This window comes from Neofelis nebulosa, chromosome 7, assembly GCF_028018385.1.
Source record: "Neofelis nebulosa isolate mNeoNeb1 chromosome 7, mNeoNeb1.pri, whole genome shotgun sequence".
Classification (NCBI taxonomy): Eukaryota; Metazoa; Chordata; class Mammalia; order Carnivora; family Felidae; genus Neofelis; species Neofelis nebulosa.
Genome location: NC_080788.1, coordinates 96021662 through 96038188, shown reverse-complemented (window position 1 = coordinate 96038188; position 16527 = coordinate 96021662). Strand labels below are relative to the sequence as shown.

The following is a 16527-nucleotide window of genomic DNA, read 5'->3' as shown; positions in this document are numbered from 1 at the left end:
CAGCATTTCTTTTTTTTTTTTTTAATTTTTTTTTCAACGTTTTTTATTTATTTTTGGGACAGAGAGAGACAGAGCATGAACGGGGGAGGGGCAGAGAGAGAGGGAGACACAGAATCGGAAACAGGCTCCAGGCTCCGAGCCATCAGCCCAGAGCCTGACGCGGGGCTCGAACTCACGGACCGCGAGATCGTGACCCGAGCTGAAGTCGGACGCTCAACCGACTGCGCCACCCAGGCGCCCCAACACTTCAGCATTTCATTCCAATGAACATAACGCTGAGCCTCTAATCACTCCAAATTTTCAACAAATTCTATTGACTACAGCTTTCTTGTTTCCTCATTCCATTGTTCTCAGTGTACTTGTTTTTAAGGTTTTCAAGTGTCCTAGTAATTCAGTCTATTGATTGACTTCCCCTATTAGTTTCCTTCTGAATCATTTCCTTCTGGAACCAACTTGGATCCCAGGAACTGTTGCTTAAACTGTGTTCTCACCATTGCCCTGTCCACTTGTCCTTTTGCCTCACTCTACCAGGTCTCCACTCATAATATCAAACTGCTTAATTTTGAAGGCTCAGAGACTTTTGTATCAGTTATCTGTTATTGTGAAGCAAATACTTAGGAGCTCAAAATAATCATATTTTATTATATCTATTTAATCCCTGGCAAGTCAAAAATTTGAAGAGAGCTTGCCTGGGCTATTCCTCTGTTTCATGTGGATTGTGGTATTATCTGGGTCATCTGATGGTATTTTGCAGGTGGCTGGGCTGGTCTGGAAGGTACAAGATGACCTCCCATATCTGGAACCTTGGTGGGGATGGCTGGAAGGCTGAACTTAATTCTACCCTTTCCTCCTTTGTATAATCTCAGGACCTCTTGAGATGGTCTCTTTAGTAGGGTAGTTGGACTTATTTCATGGGTCAGGGCTCCCAGAATAAGTATTTTAAGAGATAAAAAGTGAAATTCCCAGTCTCCTGTGGTCCAGGCCTAGAAAATGATGTAGCATTACTTTTGCTCTATTCTATTGGCCAAAGGAAGCACAGAATCTACACAGATTTAACAGAGTTGACATAGAACCCATGCTGAATAAATATTGAAGACTTTGTGAACATCTTTACTCTTTTACATAATTTATTCATTCATTCTTTTATGTATTCAGTAATGATCTGGCACTAGCTATAATGCTGAGTACTTGATGGATACAGAGAAGATACAATGATGGGGATTTTTGAGTCCCATTATAATGGAACTTATATGAACTAGATATGAACAAATAGTGTTACTATGCAGGAAATAAATACAATGATTGCTAACCATGTATTGGTAACAGTAGGAGAAATATTTTACTAATTGGTAGCCCAGGATAGGCTTTCTAAACAAGTAAAATACAATGACCATCAGAGAGCAATAGAAAGAGTGAAGGAAAGAACATCTTCAGAAGAAAGAATAAAGCCCAGAATCCAGAAAGTGCTTGTCATGCAGGAACAGGAAGGAAACCTGTTTCTGAACACAATGATTAAGATAAGAATGATTGAGAATATTGTCAGAGCCAGAACTTGCAGGACTTTGTAAGCCTGATTGACAAGTAGGGGCAAATCAATAAAGTGTTCTAAGGAGGAGAATAACAAGAGCTGATTTCTCTTGTAAGAAAACATCTGGCCAATATCAGAGAAATAGTAGAAGGTCAAAATCGGAAGTACAATGGCCTTTTAGAAGGCTATTGGAGGACATTTGCAGTAGTCTATGTAAGAGGTAATAGTAGTGGTAGTAAAGATTGGGAGAAATGTATAACCTCTGGATATATTTTGAAAGTAGAATGAATAGATAATTATGTTTTCTAATCATAGACAACACTGTTGAACAAACAGATGTCATTCCTGATGTCTACTATTTAACCATAAAAACTGCAACACACATTATATATACTCCACAGAAAATGCTTTTGCTGTAATCATTTATGACATCAGACTTGTCAAAAACAATATATATTTTCAATCTAAACTCATATATTGCTAACATTTGGCACATTTTTTTTTTACTTTATGTTCTTTGAACGTCCAAAGCCTTTAATTTTTTGTAACACAACTCTCTGGATCCATATATCTCTTTGCTTATTTATATTTATTCTCCTCTAGGAGCTTTTACTTTTCTCTAACCCCAGAAGTGATTATATTCAGGACTAAATCCAAATTTGGCTTTTTATTTGTCTTTGTTTAAGCTTATTCTGAATTATCTCAATAAAACCAGAGCTTTCAGTCAAGTTACCATTTTGAGCTTTAGATCTGTATTTCCATTTGACTAATAGAGACATGTGATTCTGGGCATATAATAGACAAAATATTCCTCAAATCCTTCCAGTGTAGGGACCCCTGGGTAGCTCAGTCGGTTGAGTATCCAACCTTGCTTTTGGCTCTGGTCCTGTTCCCACAGTTGTGAGATTGAGCCCGGCATCCAGTTCTGTGCTGGGTGTGGAGTCTGCTTAAGATTCTCTCTGTCCCTCTCCCTCTGTCCTTCTTCCACTTGCTCTCTCTCTCTTAAAAAAAAAAAAAAATTTTTTTCCAATGCAAACAATCAAAAAACGCTGCAAAATTTCTAAAAAATATTATTGAAAGTATTAAAATGTTTATTTTAAAAATACAATGTCAAATTTATAAGAAAGCAGGACAATGAGGCTAATCTTGCCCCAAGGGCATTTGCTGATGTGGGAGAATTTAAGCTTCAGTTTTGATGACATTTCTAGTTGATTACAATCTAACCAGAGTATTTCCTGGAGAAAAGTTCTACCCATAGAAGTTGGAACTCGAAGGACTATATCCATAGGATAAGAGTAAAGTAGGCGTAAACCCAGTCTACATATTCCTATTCCCGAGTGAGTGCAAAGAAACTTGTCTTTGAAGTGAGCAGGGTAAGGGTGATGTGGGATCACATACTGTACATTATAATCACAAGTTGCCTCTTTGGGGGGATTTTTAATGAAAATTCATATCACTTGGGTGATTAAAATAAAACCTCAAGCCATGAACCTAGATTAATGTGATCCTAGACATTGATATCAGTAGTTGCCTATAGACACTTATCTCTCTAGAGGAAGAAATCATCATCTTAGATATTTAAAAATTCCCATATTTTTACAGGACATTGAATAGCACAGAGTCAAAATTAACCAAGAATACACAGCAACAAAATACCATCAGAGAAAACAAACAAAAAACATCTTTAAAGCCATATAGAAATACCAGACAGTATAAAATAATTACTTTGTTTAAAGAAATAAGAGACAAATCTTACTACATTTGCAAGTAATGGAAAAGTATAAAAGTAGTGGCATAACAGGTATACAAAAAAATTATGCAGAACGTTTATAAATGAAAGCTACATTATTTTATTTTTTTTTTTAATTTTTTTTTCAACATTTTTTATTTATTTTTGGGACAGAGAGAGACAGAGCATGAACGGGGGAGGGGCAGAGAGAGAGGGAGACACAGAATCGGAAACAGGCTCCAGGCTCCGAGCCATCGCCCAGAGCCTGACGCGGGGCTCGAACTCACGGACCGCGAGATCGTGACCTGGCTGAAGTCGGACGCTTAACCGACTGCGCCACCCAGGCGCCCCGAAAGCTACATTATTTTAAATAAAAAAAAAAAACAACTCAGGCAATAACAGATGTTGGCAAGGATGCAGAGAAAGCATGCCAGTGGGAAAGAAACTGTTGCAGCCACTCTGGAAAACAGTATGGAGGTTCCTCAAAAAATTGAAAATAGAACTACCCTATGACCCAGCAATTGCATTACTAGGTATTTATCCAAAAGATACAAAACTGCTGATTCTAAGGGGCACATGCACCCCAGTGTTTATAGCAGCAGTATTGTCAATAGCCAAAGTATGGAAAGAACTCAAATCTCCATTGACTGATGAATGGATAAAGAAGATATGGTATATAGAAACAATGTAATATTACTTGGCTATAAAAATAATGAAATCTTGCCATTTTAACAATGGGGATAGAACTAGAGTGTATCATGCTAAGCAAAATAATTTATTCAAAGAAAGGCAGGTATCATGTGATTTCACTCATATGTTGAATTTAAGAAACAAAACAGATGACCATAGGGGAAAGGAAGCAAAAATAAAAACAGAGAGACAAACCATAAGAGACTCTTAAATACAGAAAACGAACTGAGGGTTGTTGGTGAGGTGTTGGGTAAGGTGATGGGCTAAATGAGCAATGGTCATTAGGGAAAGCACTTGCTGGGATAAGCACTGGGTGTTGTATGTAAGTAATGAATTACTAAATTCTACTCCTGAAATCATTATCACACTATATGTTAACTAACTTGGATATAAATAAATAAATAAACAAATATTAAAATAATAATAAAAACATAATGGATGGGTTTAGCAGATTAAGTAGAACTGAAGAAAGAATTAGTGCTCAGAAGAATTTATTCAAAATGCAATGCAGAAAAAGCAAGAAATAGAAAAGTTGGAAGAGGGATTAAAGACATGGAAGACAGAATGAATGAAAAAGACCTTCACGTGAGGATAGAAATAAAAAAAAAAAAAGTTATTATTTAAGAAATGACAATTTTCCAGAAATTTCTTAGGTGAAATATGCCAAACTGAAATCAACAGATTTAAAAATCCCAGCAGGTCCCAAACTTTTAGGTACAAAGAATATCCACTTAAAATCATTATATTGAAGCTATCAAATATCAAAGGTAAAAACATTTTGAATGTACCTGGAGGAAACAAAAACAAGAACTTTAAAGTGTGAGACTTTAAGCTTACTTGTCTATAGCAGTAAAAGCCACCTGAAGACAGTAGAACTATATCCTAATATGCTAAAAGAAAATCAATGCCACCCTCTAATCCTATTATGTAAAAGGAAAATATATTTTAAGAATAAGGCTAAAAATATATTTTCAGAAAATCAAGACCAGAAAGGTCATTAAAGATAATTCTAAATGATGTACTTGAGGCAAAATTTGGAAAATGATCATGGAATTTTAAGGTATATAGTGAAAGAATGAATTAAAGGCAAATGAGCCAGCATATATCTGAATAATTCTAAAAATTAGTGCAGATATAAAATTATAATGTTCAATTGTTTTTTTAAAAAGAGAGAATTAAAATTAGTAGCAGCAAAAGGGTTGGAATAATCATGTAGTCCATAAATCTAAAAGAAGACAAAGAAAAAAGACCACAAAACAAGTAGGAAGTACAAAACAGTTACATTAGTTGAGTACATTTGTACTCAAATGTATCAGTGGTCAGTAAATATAAACAAAGTGTTAATTGCTGTGGGTAAAATTTAAATATTCCCAAGTTTTCTTGAAAAAATAGAATATAACTGCATGCTGTTTAAAGGAGACACTTGTAAAATATAAGGATAATGGAACTCTAAAAGTATGGAAAAGACAGCTTGCAACTACTAACTAAGCAATGTCAGAGTAAGTATTAATTGAGACAAAATAGTTTTAAATAATACAACCTTAATAGAGATAAAGGAGGTTGTTTCAAAATGATAAAACCTTCAGTTTACCAATAAAATAAAGCAATTTTAAATTTGTATGTACTTAATAGTGTGACCTCAAAATATATAAAGCAGGGGCGCCTGGGGGGCTCGGTTGAGCCTCCAACTTTGGCTTAGGTCATGATTTCATGGTTCTTGAGTTAAACCCCAAGTCAGGCTCTGTGCTGACAACTCAGAGCCTGGAGTCCACTTCAGGTTCTGTGTCTCCCTGTCTCTCTGCCCCTCCCCCCCTCATGTTCTGTCTGTCTCCCAAAAAATAAATGAATAAACAAACATTAAAAAATATGTAGAGCAAAATGTAGAGAAAAATATAAGAAAAAATTTTAAACTATTGCCATTTTAGAAGAGCTTAATACTCTTCTAAATTAATCCAAGTAGAATAAATAGGGTAAAAGCCCAATAACTATGTAGATGATTTGGATAACTCATTTGTCAGACTTGACCCAACAAACAGTTCCACATCACACTCCTAAACTTCAGACTATTCATTCTTTGCAGGCATACACAGAACAAAAATTAGTCGTATATTGGGCTATAAATCAGGCTTCAACAAATTTCAGAAGATTGAAAACACATGGACTATTTTCTCTGACCATGATCCAATTAAGCAAAAATCAGAACAAAGAGATAATAAAACATAACCCATATATATTTGGAAATGAAGAAACAGTTGCCTGCTTGGTATCCCTACTGTCTGACTAGCAGGTGCACAAGTTCAACATGTCCACCGTACCCTAAACTACCCCTCCTGTTTTCTCTGTCTTTGTCACTGACACCGTATCCACCTCATTGTCTAAGGCATCATTTGTGGTTTCACTGACATTGCCTTAGTTCAGACTTTCAGCAATGATGTTCTCATTTTCTCTGTAACTAGACTCTTTCCTTTGAGTATGCTCCTCCTATCTGCCCAAACATTCTTTCTAAAAGATCAGTTTACTCATATAAAACCTTCATTTAAAAAATTTTAAATGGACCTTGAGGATTTATTCTAAGTGAAATAAGTCAAACAGAGAAAAGCAGATACCATATGATTCCAGTTATATGTGAAATCTAACAAAAGAAACAAATGAACAAAACAGAAACAGACTCCTCGTAGATAACAGAAAACAATCTGGTGTTTGCCACAGGAAAAGGTGGTGGGGGTTGGATGAAATAGATGAAAGGGATTAACAGGTACAATAGAAAAAAAAATTAATGAGCCTCACTACTAACGAGATGAAATCCAAACTCCATAACATGATATTCAGAAATTCTTGACTAGAGTCCCTTCCTTTCTTTCCATCTTTATTTCCTCTGAAGCACTCATGCACCTTTTGTTCACCAGCTATGCCAATTCATTTATACTTCTATGAACAGCACCTCCTCTCTACCTTCTCTTTACCTTTTGCACATATTAATCTCCTTACCTGGGATGATTGATTACCGACCTCACCATTTCCTATATATCCTGGAAGACATAGCTCGAGTATCACATTCCTTGAGATGCCTTGCCTGGTCAATCCTCATAGTGTTATTCACTTCTTTACTTTCTACCCTAGAATTGTTTTTTGTACTTCAGTTTTGTAAATCAGCTATTTAAATAGCTGCCTGTTGTGTTAAATCATAAATTTCATGCAGACAGGAATTTTTTTCATTCATTAAAAAAAATTAGCACTTATGTAGGAAGAGCTCAAAAACTGAATTTATGAATAAAATTAGAACAGTAAGATAGTTTAAATATATTTGTTGAGAGAAGCAAGAAGGATGAGTCAACAGATTGGCAATGAGAAGGGACAGCGATAGTACAAAAAATTATTGGAATAACATGTAAAGAATATTGGAGGGTGAACTTAGTGCCTTTAGGCAGTCCTAAAACCTTTTAGTGTCTTGAAGGAAAGGATGACAGAAAGAGTTGTACGGCTTCTATACTACACAAGAGAGTATGTACGGCTCTATACTACTCAGGAGAGTATCATATACATCTAGTCAAGTATGTGATAGTGCTGTGCAGTGCAATCCTGAGTGGTCACAGTTTATTTGATTAAATGAATCCTGTCCTTAGTGCCTAGGAAGTAATTGTTATTTATTATAACCATCAGGAGTCATGAGGTAAAGGATTATAATTTGCATACTCTATATAATGAGAAATGTATGTATGAAAAACTTTTCAGAAATCTTTCCATCAAAAACAAAAAAGTTAGGTATCTAATGTAGCAAGTTTTAATTATATGGAAAAAATCACAATTAAGGCGGATAAATGCATCACTGCAGTGAGTTAGAAACCTCATCCACCTGTGTTATAATTTGCAAAGTTTGCTTAAGGTTTACCCATGAATATTATGAATTTTAGTCAAATGTGTTCAGACCAAATAATTTAGAACATAAATTTATAAACTTAGGTTACCTACTTTATTAAATAATAGGTAGTTCAGAAGCTAAACTGGGAATCATTAGAATTCACTGACTTGAACCAATGACTTCGTCTGTTTCAAAGTCTCATGCTAATTTGGAGACTGTATTTTACACCTACAACATCATTTGGTTGCTGGCAGTATAAACATAGTCATGATGGTTTGTTCTGGGAAGTAGCTAAAAAAAAAAATGAATTCTGCTACTTTCACCTGCAAATGATATTTCAAGGCAGTGAATCTCATTCACTGCCCACAGTCAGTAAATGATGTTTCCCATTTCCCATCCCAAGCTAAAATTCCTGGTGTTGCTCTCCACCCACCTCTTACTCCTTACTTGTTGCTAGATGTGTTCTTAAAAATAGCTTCTTAGAATAAGAATAGTCTTTGGCTCATTGCAGACCACATGTTTTATCTGTTTTAACATCTCTTCTGCAGATCCTCCTGCTGTGGAACCAGCGTTTCTGGAAATTCGGCAAGGACAAGACCGAAGTGTTACTATGAGCTGCCGGGTCCTGAGAGCCTATCCAATACGGGTGCTGACCTATGAGTGGCGCTTGGGCAATAAATTATTACGGACGGGTCAGTTTGACTCTCAAGAGTATACAGAATACCCGGTGAAGAGTCTTTCCAATGAAAACTATGGGGTTTATAATTGTAGCATCATTAATGAAGCTGGAGCTGGGAGATGCAGCTTTCTTGTTACAGGTAAGATTCACAATATTTTTGCCTTTCATAGATTTTTGATCAAGGGATTGTAGGCTTTGTCACTATACGAATTTAAAGCGTTTTTCAAATCCATGAAGCATACTATGAGCAGTTTGACTACCATAGTTAGAGCTACTCATTTCTTTTCAAGGTGTTTGTTTTAGTAGTTAAGACAGTTTATATGCCTATAAAATTAGAAGTTTACGTGAATTCAAGTAGATTTGGTGAGGAGTTTGGTTATTTTGAGTGTTTAAGTAATAAAGTGACAAATCTTAACAAGGTTTTCTTAGATCACATTGCAAATATTAATACTAATACATATTTTCTTCTGCAAGTCTAAAATTGCTTGTTAACCAAGACTTGCTTTGGTTTTCTTAATAGTACAGTGTTTTCTTCCTATTATTATTTATTTACTAACACTGAATCTTAATTTTGGTGAATCTTAATTTTGTCCTTGGCTTACCATTGGTTCACAGATATTCAGAGGGAAAGCAATAAAGTTGTATCTGGCATATAATAAATTTTTAGAAAGACGTATCAATCAAAACTTTTTCGTGCCGTTATCTTTCAATGTATTAAAAGAAATATTAACTCTATTAAATCTTATGTAAATATTTAAATTATTTTATAACCTATATACTAAGTAAATTTGTATAATTTTTGAGCTATGGGTTAGGCATACATTAAAAGGATATATTCCTTTTATTCTTTTTCAGTATTATTTAATTCTAGGGAAAGTTAGTCATAATAGTTGGAATGTTTATGCTAGTAAAAAATAAAACAGTAAATTGTTTATTACCTGAAAATCAATTGTAAATGTTTCAAACTTAGTGAAATCTTGTTCATTGGTAATGTAAATTTTTATTCATAAGTTCTTACCGATAAGAAAATTTTCTAGACATGAATCACCTTGACATATTTTTGGTTCTTGAAATATGACATTAGGTAGATAAAATGCAATGAACTAACCAAAGAATATGAAGATGTCCTCTCTTCTGGCTCTTGCCACTCTTGGTTTTATAGTCCTTTTATCAACATTCAGTTAGACTTAAAAGATTTCTACTTTTCTTAAAGTGAACTATTAAAACACGGCTCCTGGGTGGCTCAGTCACCTAAGCATCTGACTCTCCATTTCAGCTCAAGTCATGATCTCACAGTTTGTGAGATGGAGCCCTGAGTTGGGCTCAGTGCTAATAGCACAGAGCCTGCTTAAGATTCTCTCTTCCTCTCTCTCCCTCTCTCTCTTTCTCTCCCCCTCTGCCCCTCCCCAGTGTTGACTTTAAATAAATAAATAAATAAATAAACAAACAAACTTTTTTTTTTTTAAGTGAACTATTAAAACAAAATCAGAAATCCCTAGGACAATGCTACTTACATGATGATCTAATTTTTATTCCTAGGCATATTTATAAGGGAAAGAGAATGGAGTCTGTTAGTCTACGGAGTAATTTAAGTGGCACAGTATACTTTCACTCTTAATTTACATATTATTACCCTAAATCAATAAGAATCTTTCAAAGGTTGTTGTTTTCCACATATCGGTAGAAATAGGACACCTTTTTTTCATTAACTCTCCAAAACAAAAACACTCCATAAAATTAACTACATACCTTTCTTCAAATTTTTGGACTTACATTCATTCTAATTTGTTTTCGACACTTCAGGCTAGTTTAGACAATGATGCCTTTGTAAGATTTTCATTTGTTCTCTATCATGTGACCCAAATCCTATTTTCTGAACTGGAAGACAAGCTGAGACCAGAAGGGAATACTTTTCCTAGAAGAAACCATTTCCCATTCAAGATCCATGGGATGTAGTAAATAGATTTTGATAGCTCCAGGAAGGAATAAACCTGTTATGGGTTGCCACCACAAGCGAATGAATAGCTCCATGAACTAATTTATTTCCAGTGTGTATTTTTTATACCTTCAAGTCAACCTCATTGTTTCAAGATTCCAATAGTTTTGAAGAAAAAAGGAAATAATTGAAATACAAATATTGTATAATCCAGAAAAATATACATTTGACCCTTGAACAACAGAGGAGTTAGGTGCACCAACCCCCAACATGGTCAAAAATTTGCATACAGTTTTTGACTCCCCCAAAACCTAACTACTTATAGCCTACTGTTGACCAGAAGCCTTACTGAGTATATAATTTACTGACACATATTTTGTACTATATATATATATATATATATATATATATATATATATATATATTCTATACTATATTTTTTAAGTAAGCTGGAGAAAAGAAAATGTTATTGGGGAGCCTGGATGATTCAGTCAGTTGAATGTTTGACCTCGACTTAGGTAATTATCTCTCAGTTTGTGAGTTTGAGCCCCGTGTTGGACTCTGTGCTAACAGCTCAAAGCCTGGAGCCTGCTTCGGATTCTGTGTCTCCCTCTCTCTCTCTCTGCCCTTCCCCTGCTCTCTCTCTCTCTCTCTCTCTCTTAAAAATAAATAAACATTAAAAATTTTTAAAAAGAAAATGTTATCAGGAAAATCATAAGAGAAAATACATTTACCGTACTTCACTATATTTATTTTTTAAAAATCTCCACGTAGAAGTGGACCCACAAAGTTCAAACCTGTGTTGTTAATGGTCAATTATATAAAGAAATCAATGATTCCTTAGAATTAGAGGTCTGGAAGGAACAATGAAAAGGCATTTGTTTCTTCTATTAAAATATATCACAATTAGTAATCCTTATGAATTTGCCCAATTCAGAACCCTTTGAAGCTATACAGAAAGGAGCTCAGGAATAGAATATACAAGGGTATGTATAATCTTTCTGCATATATTCTTTATCCACAAAGATCTTTGAAGACAATTCTGTTTACGTCCTGATAGCCAAATTAAATTAATTTTGTTATTACAACTATTTTACCAAATTCAAGATCACTCTTCTACTAGTTTTGAATGTTATACAGTCACCCGAAAGTGAACTTGATCTCACTACACATCAAAATATACAGAATTGTACTAATAGTGAATGGCAGTCCTCATATTTATAGTTACTTTAGCTCCTAGGAACGCTAAAAATTTCACACCTCCTTTTCCCAGTTATATCATGTGTATGTGATGTGTGTGGGAGTATAGAGGTTAATGAGTGGGGTTGTGTTTGCTGAGAAGTCAGGGTGTGAGAAAGTAAGTAAAGATATTTTGGGAACAGTGAATAGCTTAGCTTGTATTGCACTGTCCATGTTAGAAAATATTAACGACAATACCACAAAATACTGTGTATTTTCATTTATTTACTAATATTATTATGGTAAAGGTAAGCATAGAGTTGTTTATTGTTTGTTTTGTGGGTTAAGTTAGCTTTGTGAACAATGGTAGGAAACTAAACACCATTTATCATGTTTTTCTGTGAAGGAATTTTTACAAGTTCCAGGAAGTATGTATATACAGTTATATAAATTTAGATTTGTAAACCACTTAAGAATTGGATCAATGGAGACAATTTTAAATTCTTTTAAATGAAAACTATTAAAGGAGTAGTGTCTTTTTCAGTGGGTAACAGTGGATATTTATTCTATGAGAATTTTTATTGCATAACTACAAGTTATAATTGAGCATAAAACAGCCAGTGTGTATTCTCTCTACTGATGAAAATTTTGCAATCTGGAAAATATTTATCGCTTATTTGCTGTGTACCTACTAATTTGCCAGGTATCAGAGATGACACCAGAAATAGAATAATACTCTCTCCAAGAAATCTTCCACTCTCATGTCAGTTTCTAAGTCTTCTCGGTTTTATATTTGCTTGGTATTTTGAATATATCATTTTAACAATTTTTATTCCTATTACATTTGTAAAGCCATATATTCTTTTATCTGAGATAGTATAGTTGCCTTTTATCTGATACCTGACTTTTCAGCCTCTTTCCCTTTCAATCCATTTTTCATACTGCAGGGCTTTATTTTCCTAGAAAATATATCTTACTTTTAGTGGGAAGTATCTGTGCTCTTCATTGCCTTATAGAGGTGATACATTAATTCAATGTCATGAATTTTCAAACCACTCATTAATATACCAAATGGAATATATAGAAATACATCTCTTTGAGTCCTACCAATTATTCCACACTCTAGTCAAATTAGGTCATTCTGCTTCCCACCAAATAATTACACATTTCCAAGACTTTATGCCTTTGTTCACATATTACTTTATTTTGAAATACTTGCCCTTTGTATATTCCTCTACCAGAGTAATGGCGGCCCTTGTATAAGCCTTTACCAGGGTCATTTTGACTTTTGCTCCTCAGCCAAATAGAGATGTGTAGGTTGTAATAGTGTATTATTTTACAATTCACAAATTAATTATGTATGTTATTATTTGTCAAGTATCTGAAAATATCCATAAAACTCCCAAGTAACCATGATTTGAACAAGATAGAAAATTATTACACTCAGGTTAAACCTTAAAGTATCATTGCAGGAAATAGCATAATGGCTTTTCCACAAAGTCTTCAGAAATTCAGGTTTCTACCATCTTATTGCTCAATCATCATCAATAATTGGCACATCTTATAGCCCTAATGGCTGTTGAAGTCCCAGCTATTACCTCTACATTTCAGTGTGTTACCTCTTTTTAAGGATACTTCCTTAAAAAGTGGTAGTTTTAGATATCCTTTCTACTTGACTTTTTTTGGAAACAACTTAATCCTATTGATGTATCTGCAATAAAGGCTGTGGGTATTGATTTTATTTTAGTAAGATTAAATCACAGGATTAAATCTAGGAATTAAATCTAGGAATATTAAATTGCCTTAATTGAAAAAAATACAATGAAATTAAATGGAGATTTTCAAGGAAAACCTGGAATCTAGGTTTTATTTCTGTAATACTTAACACTGTTACTGACAGTCAACTTTTCAGGAGCCATGGCCATTGGGCCCTTAGTATAATTTAAAAAGACAAGAATAGGTTTAATCGTAGAGCTTGCAAGATATTATATTGACGAGCAATGGAATTGAGGGTACTCTGTTACTTAATGCTCCATAACCAATTACTACAAACTGAGCATCTTTTGAAACAGCACATGTGTATTATCTCACAACTTGCGTGTGTTAGGAGTTCAGGTATGGTTTAGCCAGATCCTCTGTTCTGGATCTCACAAAGCTGCAATCAAAGGGTTGGCTGGAATGTTCTTATCTGAATGCTTAATTTCAGAGAGGAAGTTGAATCATGTCCAGACTTATTAAGGTTTTTGAGAGAATTAATTTCCTAATGGTTGTATGATAGAAGGCCCAAGTGTTTTGCTCCTTGTTGGCTGAGGCCACTTTCATGTCCTAGAAGATGCCTGCACATCCTAGAGACCACCCATAATTCTTTGTCATGCGGGTTTTTCCAAAATGGCTATCTACTTCATCAAGCCAGCAAGAGGAATCCCTAGCTCTAGTCAGCTAAGATGGAATCTTGTATGTCATAACAATTACTGAACTGATACCCCATCATAGTTTCTCCCCCACTTTCAATGGGAAAGAATTATACACAAAGACATGAAAACCAGGGTTAAGAATCATTGGAAGTCAACTTAGGGTTTCCCTGCCACAAATACCCATTTCCTGCCACAAGGAGTATTTTTTAAATTTTTTTAATGTTTATTTATTTTTGAGGGATGGGGGAGGGGCAGAGAAAGGGAGACACAGAATCTGAAGCAGGCTCCAGGCTCCAAGCTGTCAACACAGAGCCCTATGCAGGGCTCCAACTCACGAACTGTGAGATCATGACCTAAGCCAAAGCTGGATGCTCAACCGACAGTACTGAGCCAACCAGGCACCCCAAGGAATATTTTTTAAATACAGCCTACATATGAAGGAGACTACTGTATCTAAGGCAATATTGAAAAAATCCTTCATAGTTTACCTTCTTCAGTAAACATGGCAAATAGGGTTCAACCAAGCAAAAATTTGCCTGTGATTGTTTCTTTTGCCTCTAGTTTAGAAATATTTGTGCTAGGATTCTGCACAATTTTCCTGTGATATAGTACAATATTTAGATTTACGTATTAGAACTGCTGTTTTCTCCATGTCCAGCAACAGCAGATAAGACACATAACTATAATTACATTCTAGAGGACAAATAAGGCAAAGGTGACAGTTTTTTGAAAAGGAGTACATGTTATCATTCAGTAAATGTAAAGAAATTTAGATTGACTAAGAGCTGTAATATTACCCAAAACAATATGTTGGAGGACTCTAGCATTGCTTAGTTTTGAAGACGAAAGAGGAAGAAATGATAACCAAATCGCTCCAAATCAAAATATCAAAATATTTTATTCTTGTTTTCTAATGTCTGATTGAATTATATAGTAACTATATGGAAAATATATTTTATTCTACGGTAATGCATATGTTTGTTCTATTCAGCCAAATACTTGTTTATTATGAATATCTAAAAACAGGCAACATAAGATTATGGATATATCATTAACAACTACCAGAAGTAAAACAAATGAAATGATGGAAAAAATAATACCTACTAAAATTTCCTGGTGATAACTCTAAAAGGCAAGAAACTTCTATGTGAAATCAAATATTTTTCAGGGGCAGAATTCTATTAAACTTTTTAAAATTTTATTTATCATAATAGATAAACTAGTGGCCAATGTTTCAGCCAGATTATGAATTATAGTTATTTTTTAAAATATGGAGTAAGAGTGCTCCTGGGTGGCTCAGTTGGTTAAGCATCCGACTCCTGATTTCACCTCAGGTCATGATCTCATGGTTCATGAGTCCAATCCCCACAATGCGCTCTGTGCTGACAGTGCAGAGCCTGCTTGGGATTCTCTCTCTCTCCTCTCTCTGCCCCTCCCACACATTCTTCCTCTCTCTCTCTCTGTCTCAAAAATAAAGAAATAAAATTTAAAAATTTAAAAATATGAAGTAGAAAATACATAATATATTCTAACAACTCTTAATGTGTACCATTCTATAGTGTATAAGCTGATTCCGCTTGTATCTTTTTCATTTCATTCCTGTGTGTGAATTTACTCTTCAGAGTAAAAAAAGTGATAGAATTCAAGCAATGCTGAAGGAAGCTAGGATTTTTAGCTCAGCAAAATGATGTATACCTCCCCTTAAAATTTCTGACATCCTGGTAATATATCAAAATGATTAAACCTTAGAAAATAAGGGTCATGTATGAGAGTAAGGGTCTATTCTAGATACTTCCTAACCAAGGCTAACACCAAGCCGTCATAACATGGGCAGGCAGAATTTCGAAGTTGACTCCCACCAAGTTGGAAGAGCTTGGGAAATGCCCTAAGTTCTCCATTGTTTTCACTCCAATAAAATGTACAAAGCTAGCATACAAAAGCATCAGGTGGTCAGCTGATAACTGAACTACCTATTAGAATAAACACAACAAAATGTTACTCTTAGTTATGAATAACAGTGGTCTATTAAAAAGGAACCCTACGATAGCTCAGATGTTGGATATAGCAAAACCTAGCTATTATAAATAATTTCAAACTATTCAAGGAGAATACATAGTAAGATTTAAAGATAAATGTAGTATTTATGAGCAAATGGATAAGAAATTTCATTCAAAGGGGAAAAAAACTGTAAGAAAGAACTAAATGCAAATTCTGCAACTAAAACTCTGCAATAACTGAAATGGAAAATTACCTGGATGGGCTTAACAGTATATTGGAAAAGTTAGAACGGTCAGTGAAATTGAAGACAAATTGAAAGAACTGATACAATCTGATAGAAAAAGAAATGGAGACTAAAGAAAAGAGGCTTAAGACATGGGAGATGATACAAAATGGTCTGAAATGAGTAGAATTGAAGGTTTAAAAGACAAGAATGAGATTGGAAGAAAAAAAAGTTATTCAAACCCACAGATCCAAGCATGAATCTTGGTATAGAAAGCAAGAAGAGTACAGAA

The 16527-nt window shown here is 34.5% G+C and overlaps 1 protein-coding gene across 2 annotated transcripts in view; it reads left to right on the top strand.

The window, feature by feature from the left end:
* Positions 1 to 16527, top strand: part of MDGA2 (MAM domain containing glycosylphosphatidylinositol anchor 2) — an 875114-nt gene that overhangs the window by 737245 nt on the left and 121342 nt on the right. For both annotated transcript variants that reach the window (XR_009264432.1, XM_058738955.1), the window contains exon 9: positions 8355 to 8624. Coding sequence is in view for 1 of the 2 variants with exons in the window: in XM_058738955.1 (XP_058594938.1) it covers positions 8355 to 8624 (270 nt within the window). In the remaining variant the exon portion in view is untranslated. The remainder of the gene's footprint in view (positions 1 to 8354; positions 8625 to 16527) is intronic.